Source organism: Aplysia californica, unplaced genomic scaffold (assembly GCF_000002075.1).
Source record: "Aplysia californica isolate F4 #8 unplaced genomic scaffold, AplCal3.0 scaffold00318, whole genome shotgun sequence".
Classification (NCBI taxonomy): Eukaryota; Metazoa; Mollusca; class Gastropoda; order Aplysiida; family Aplysiidae; genus Aplysia; species Aplysia californica.
The window spans coordinates 83,403-90,260 of record NW_004797588.1 but is presented as its reverse complement, the minus strand read 5'-3'; the positions used below and the strand labels follow the sequence as shown (position 1 = coordinate 90,260).

Sequence of the window (6,858 nt, the reverse complement as noted above, 5' to 3'; positions counted from 1 at the left end):
TAAAATCGATAAGAGTAGACTTCGGACGCCGCCCGGGCAAAATTCAAAATTTCCTACCAACTGAAAATATTAGGTGTACCCCGTGCGCTCATATGATCTTATGCAGTTGCGAGCGCCGTAAAACACTTGCAAAAAAAATTATTACTAAAATTGTCTCTTTTCTTTATTACGTTTTTATTCCGTCGTTTCATTAATTTAAGGTGTTAAAACAATGCTTTCATGTTTGCCATTGATTATCAATTAATGGTTCATTGTGCTGTCAAAATTAGATGGTTCACTACTGTGTTCATGACAATCGGTCCACTGTGTAGGCCCTATATGATGAAATTGTTCAATGATTCACTGCGTGCATAATCAAATGGTTTGACGGCTCACTTTCACTTTGTACGTGATCAAATACAGTGAACTCTTTGGGACCAGAAGAACAGTAGCTACGCGCAGTGGTGGGTCTAGTGTGGAGATGGGGTGAGGGGACAACAACAACACAGCGGGCCAGCCTAGACTAGAGCTCTTTCTTTTTCTTTCTGACTGAGATTGCCGTCGCTAACGCCGAGTTCGGATTGTCTGGCGATGCCCATGGCAAAGAATCTTATTTTCACTACATGGCGGCAGTGACACTGTTGGGTCGTTCTTCGCTTTCACTCATATTGGGCGTTCACTTTATCCGATTTCCCCATGAAACCGGTTTATTTTATCCACTACATTTTTACTTAAACAAATAGCGTTTCAATCGGGACCACTGAATATCGTTCACTTTAACCGATTGTTCAAATAAAGCGCGTTCACTTTAGGCGGACTCCACTGCTGTCCAATAGTTCACTATGTACATTTTCAAATGGTTCGACGGTTCACTTTCACGGTGTACATGATCAAACGGTTTGATAGTTCACTTTCACTGTGTACATGATCAAATGGTTCGATGGTTCACATTCACTGTGTACATTTTCAAAAATAAAAGGTGCAATGGTTTACTGTTTACATGGTTCGATGGTTCACATGACCATGCTTCATTTTGTACCTGATCTCTCTCCTGCAGGGCCCAGTGGCCGCACTGCCAGTACCGGTCCGCACAACATCCGCTGAGAAATCCATGTACAGCGCCCGGGACCCGCGAGATGGTACGTACTTGCACTCAGCACTCACAGCGTAGGCGTAATCGTTGTTTTTGCACCTACATGTATAATGTACACGCAAGCACACACGACCACACGCTTTTAATGTATCATTATAATCAGTGGCGAAGCGTCTATATAATCAAATAATCACTGCTTCCCTTCCTGATTTTGAAACATTTTCGCTGTCAAATTCACCCATAAACGTTAACCTCGTAAATTCAAAGTAAAAAGACGTTCATAAATCATAATCAACAATGAACAGTATGCCTAACATTCAAAACGGTTCCACGGCCACACCTCTCGGGCCACTCCATAAGCAGTCGCAAGCTTTGATTAAGTAAGCTTAAAGTGAGGCTGGAAGAGTCTACCAATAGCTCACTTCTGTATCCGGTTTCGATATAGATCTCGGGCCGTTCGTGACTGCGGATTTATTGGCGCCTCACATCTTTCCATGGGAACCCACGAAAGAGGACGGGGATTCGTCGACAGGGAGCGTTGCCGGTCCTAGTGAATAGGACCATGGTCAGCGAGGAACCTGGTGGACCCCTCTTTATTCTTTTTTTTTTTTCAACAGCCCTTTTCAGGGCTATCAAATTTTCAACTTGTAAATGGAGTTGCATTTAACAGTCTTTTAATTTTTTTTATTTTTTTTTTTTTTGTTGCAAGTGAAGACGTCGTACCTGAAGTCTTCTTCTTCCTCTTCCTCTTCTTCTTCTTCTTCTTTTTCTATCCCCCCCCCCCCCCTCTTCTCTTTCTACTTCCTCTTGCTCTTCTTCTTCTTTTATATTTCCTCTTCCTCATCTTTTTCTTCTTCTCCATCATCTTTTTCGACTTCCAGCTCCTCTTCTTCTAATTCTATCTCCCCTCCTCCTCCTCCTCCTCCTCCTCCTCCTCCTCCTCCTCCTTCTTCTTCTTCTTCTTCTTTTTTTTCTTCTTCTTCTTCTTCTTCTTCTTCTTCTGTAAACTGTCAGGATCAGGAACAACGCTCCTGAATTTTGTCATATTTACATAAAAATACAAATTTTTCATGGAGCAAAAATTTGACGAGATAAGCAAAAACAAAAGCTGTTTCTGAAATCAAAGACCCCAAATTAGCTAAGAACAAGTCTTAAACCCAGGTCAAACATCATGCCGCAAAATAAATAAAATGTGTGTTGGCCAGTATAAAAATCCGGATGGATGTTTCATGTTTCAGCAGACTTTGGTGTTTGTGCCTTTATTCACAACGGTTTTATCGGCGTTCTTTTGTACGAACTGCTTTTTCTGGTCATCCGCTATATTTATGATTTTACTTGCCCGCTGCACCGTGGGAGAAATTTTGTTTACACACTCATTGTTTAGTATGCCGCGGGTGTATTTCCTCAGCAAACGTTTTGCAACTGTATGCATTTAACGAACTTAGAAATAAATTAGATACTTTTTAAACCACAACCAACGACTGTATACATTATCGGCAACGGCAAAAGATGTTTCACAATCAAAATCAAAAGTGGGGTGGGGGCGGGGGTTCTTTATTTGTTTCTTTGTTTGTTTTTTGGTAGTGGGGGGGGTGTTGTTGTTGCTGCTGCTTTTATTAGAATGGGGTGGGGTGGGTCTTTTGTTGTTTTTTATGGGGGTTTTTTAAAGGATATCAAGACAGGTTTGGGGTGGCCTGGCTGGAATGAACAAAACTCTACGTGTATAAAAGTCGATCTTCAATTACCACAATGTGACCTCGGGCGATCTTATCGTAGATGAAAAATGAATGTGTCAGATTATGCAGAATTTATTTACCTTGAGGTATGCTGCATGAGTGGGTGGTGCAAGGCTTTAACACGATAATTGGTGATTACATTTTCAAGTTTCTTTTGGGCACCACTGTATATAAATATATATACTTGTGTGTGTGAGTTGGCATGCGTGCGTGGGTGTTTGTGTGTATGCGTGCATACGTGCGTGCGTGCGTGCGTGCGTGCGTGCGTGCGTGCACGCGTGTATGTTACTTACTTGTTAGTAGGTTTGAGAATAGGCACCATTGCAGGCGGAACAATGCTATACCTGCTCCTCCCTCCTCTCCAGGATCCATGTCCATGAATTGAAAGGGTCTGCCTGCTGATCGTGCCAGTTAACAGCTGGTTAGTTATTCTTCTGGCTTTTCCACGCAGGTTGCTGTCTCTCTCCGACCCTCTAGAGACACCAGCTTCCCTTAGTCTATCCATTGTGTGTGAAGTGGTGCCTTTATCCTCTCTGTAATCGTTGACCCATACTGTCAATGCTGCCATGACTGTTGGTGGATCTAATCGCATGGTGCCGCCAATCTCAACCTGGCCGGCTAGCTCTCTCTCTTTCTCTCTCTCTCTCTCTCTCTCTTTCTCTCTCTCTCTCTCTCTCTCTCTCTCTCTCTCTCTCTCTCTCTCTCTCTTTCAAGAGAGTAGTAGATCTAGTGAAAGGAGTACTATAATATTATTTATAATTTATAGACTTTTTCACCGTGTTTTCTTTTTCTCTTCTTTTCGTATGCCATGCCATCGAGGCGCTAAACTATCTTTTCCACCTCGCATCTCGCATGCTATGCATACATTTTTATTAATAACTAGCTCGGTCCCCTTTCGATGAAAGGAATGATCGGTGCATTAACATCAACTGAAAGTCATTGGCCAACTATATTAATTTACACTCTCCTGAAATCTATATATTATTATAAAAGGGAACTTGAGACTTGGGAGGCTTTGTGCACAAACTCCTCAAGGGGTGCACGGCTAGTGAACGGAAACCTTCACTTGTTTACAATAGCATCTTAGAAGACGGACTTTCCCAAAATTAGAACTCTGTGTGGACGAAACAAAGTATTTTGGAAAAAACGAGGAAAGCAGTTTGCGTGGATTTTTAAAAGTAAGGTCCCAGCCACGTGGATGCTGTGGACGCCTGCAAAGTTTCAAAGGTGTGGGTTAGATAATAAGGGAGGAGTTTGTGCACAAAGCCTCCCAAGTCCACTTACATATAAATACTAGCTGTGCCCCCTTTCGATGAAAGGAATGATCGGTGCTTTAATATCAACTAAAAGTATTGTCCTACTATATTTACAGTCTACTGGAATGGGACAATAAATCTTGAGAGATACGAAAAATTATAAGGTCTAGATCTAGATCTAAACTCTCAAAACAAAATGCGCCTCGAGAAATATCACTTCCGGATTTTCTAAAATTACAAAGACAGAAGCGTCGGCCTACAAAAGCGATCGGCGAAATAAAGAAGTTTAGCTTTATGCAGCAAAACTGTCTCAAAACTGAAAAAACGAAGGGTGCCATGAACTGGGGAATATTTTAAAGAATATTTTGGCGAAAACCGCATGTCGATCGATGCAGCCATTAAAAAGCCTTTTGAATAGCAAAATTCGGCCACCACAAATAGATAATATATATGTATATATATAAATATATATTATAGGGACAAGGGGAAATCGATTTCAGGAGATATTGAGTGTTCAATTTAAAAACTTTTAAACTGCATTTTCGTTGTCTTTTTCTGTCATTTTCCCCGTCCTTTTTTATTCTTCTCACCTTGGCGGAGTATTTTACTTTCAGCATGCCTCTCATTACCAAAGATAGTACAAGACAAGATGGGCCACTTCTCTCTTTGAGCCAATTAAAAAAGTGTCCTCAAAATTTGGTGGCGCCCTCTTCACAAAAGCGCACTCTTTGCGAACAGAGTTACCCTACTTGAGTTTTTAAAAATCAAAGTGAAACTAGCAAGTTTTGGGATAAATTTCGGAAGAACGCTTTTTAAAAATGATTACGCTGACAAAAAAACTCTTCCGGAGGAAAAGGAGATGGTTTTCTTCGTTTAATTTGACTTTAGAATGAAGGGCGAGAGGTCATTAAAATTCTTTAAAAAACCTAAAACTCCGCACTGAACATACCCGAACTGCTGATGAACAGCAGTCGATCTGCGCACGAAAGGAGGTGCTATTCCTATTCTTCTTCTGGAAAAACGAAAGAGAGCTTCAAAACAGACTGCAGCGCCATCTGAAGCAAAGAGCATACTTCCTGCGGACACTTTTTAGGCTGAGTGGCCCATCTTGTCTTGTACTATATTTGTCATTACCTGAGTCTTTATTGGTTACCTATACCCTGATGCGGAGTGAGGGAGACAGTGATGATAATCACGAATTCTAAAGAATCATTCACCATAAAAAAAAGCGGTCATTTGTGTAGAGCGCGTTTTTGGGCGACTGAAATGTTGATTAATTTTATAACTTGTACAGCTGTGAAATGAATACATGTATGAGGTTATTTACTCCTCACCTATACCTGTAGCCCGTTTTGCACTGATGATGATGATGAAGATGATGATGATGATGATGATGATGATGATGATGATGATGATGATGATGATGATGTAGAATCTTAGCAACCAACGCACCATTGCGCATCGTATTATAAATTAACGCTTTTGTCATCAGAGTGTCTCTAATTTTGTTTTCTTTTCTTTTCTTTTGCTTGTTGGTTCGTGTTTCTGATGAAACCCGAGCAGAGCGAAACGTCAAACATTTTCTTTTATTATAATGAAACGTCATAAAGTTTCAAAAATCCCCAAGTCTCGCATCATGACTGAGCCAAGATTCTATCCTTCCTGCAGGCCGGCTGGTGTTCCCCGAGGACGTAGCATGCCGCCAGTGCAGCCGGTCAGACATCCGTCAGTTCGCCCAGGAGGCTAGAAGGCTGGGGGTCAAGTACATCGGCCTGTGCTGTGGCGCCACTCCGGCCCTGCTCCGCGAGGTGGCACAGGTGTACGGCAAGAAGGCCAGGCTGAGCAAGTACGCTCCGGACACCAGCCGCAGCTTCTACCTCAAGGCGGGCGCCTCGGAGAGTGGCCTAACTATGAGGGCCTTTATGTTCGGGGAGAAGGACGCCTGGCCTTGAAGGGACGTTTTGTTGTTTTGTTTTAGTAAGTGTTTTACGGCACTTGCGAGACAATGAGGTCATATAAGTGTCGAAGATTAGAGGTGTTACAAGAGAGTAACAAACACAAAGAGGAGGGGAGATAAAGACGATGGATGTTTGATAGGAAATAAGAAGCAAACCTCACCAGAGCACCCACCAACCACCCACGAATAGATCTTTTGTTTAAGAGAAAGGGAAGCACATCGACATAATATAATAATGGTCATTTAATGCTGCAGAAAAAGTAAGACAGAACAGATAGAAACAATAGAGGGAAAGTAAAGAACTAGGACCTACAACCAACAATGTCCTCGAACCACCCGCACATCACCCGCATGAAGCGATCTTGCGACCAAAATACAGCAAAATACAACTAATTTTTGTGTGAGTTTTACGTCATTTGCAACATAATTAGGTAATGTGGAGACGGTTAAAGGTTTTGTTTGTTTTAGTAGAGGTTTTACGGCGCTCGCAACTGCATAAGGTCATATTATGAGCGCCAGAAGATCAGAGGTGTTACAAGAGAGTAACAACCATAAAAAAGAAGGAGGGGAGATAAGGACTACAGATGTTTGATAGGAAAGAAGAAGCAAACCACACCCGAGCACCCGCCAACCACCCACTGGTTAAAGGTTTAACAAGAAAGCAACCTGCAAAGAAAAGCAGGAGGAGAAATAAAACAATCTCGTTAAAAAGACAGCTCTTTTGTTTGAGTTATGATTAAGAGATGTACTTTGATACGGCAGCGGGCCTTTAAGAGAAATGCAGGGCAGACGGACGACAGTGTAACGGACTTGCAACAGATTTAGGTCATAGGTGCC

The 6,858-nt window shown here is 42.0% G+C and overlaps 1 protein-coding gene across 1 annotated transcript in view; it reads left to right on the top strand.

Moving 5' to 3' along the window:
* LOC101855429 (betaine--homocysteine S-methyltransferase 1) overlaps nt 1-6,414 on the top strand; it is a gene marked incomplete at its 5' end in the record, with an annotated part of 11,579 nt that extends 5,165 nt beyond the window's left edge. Inside the window, 2 exon segments of the mRNA XM_013084798.2 lie at nt 1,037-1,118; nt 5,733-6,414. Of these exon segments, the coding sequence (XP_012940252.1) occupies nt 1,037-1,118; nt 5,733-6,016 (366 nt within the window).
* Nucleotides 6,415-6,858: the final 444 nt, after the last annotated feature.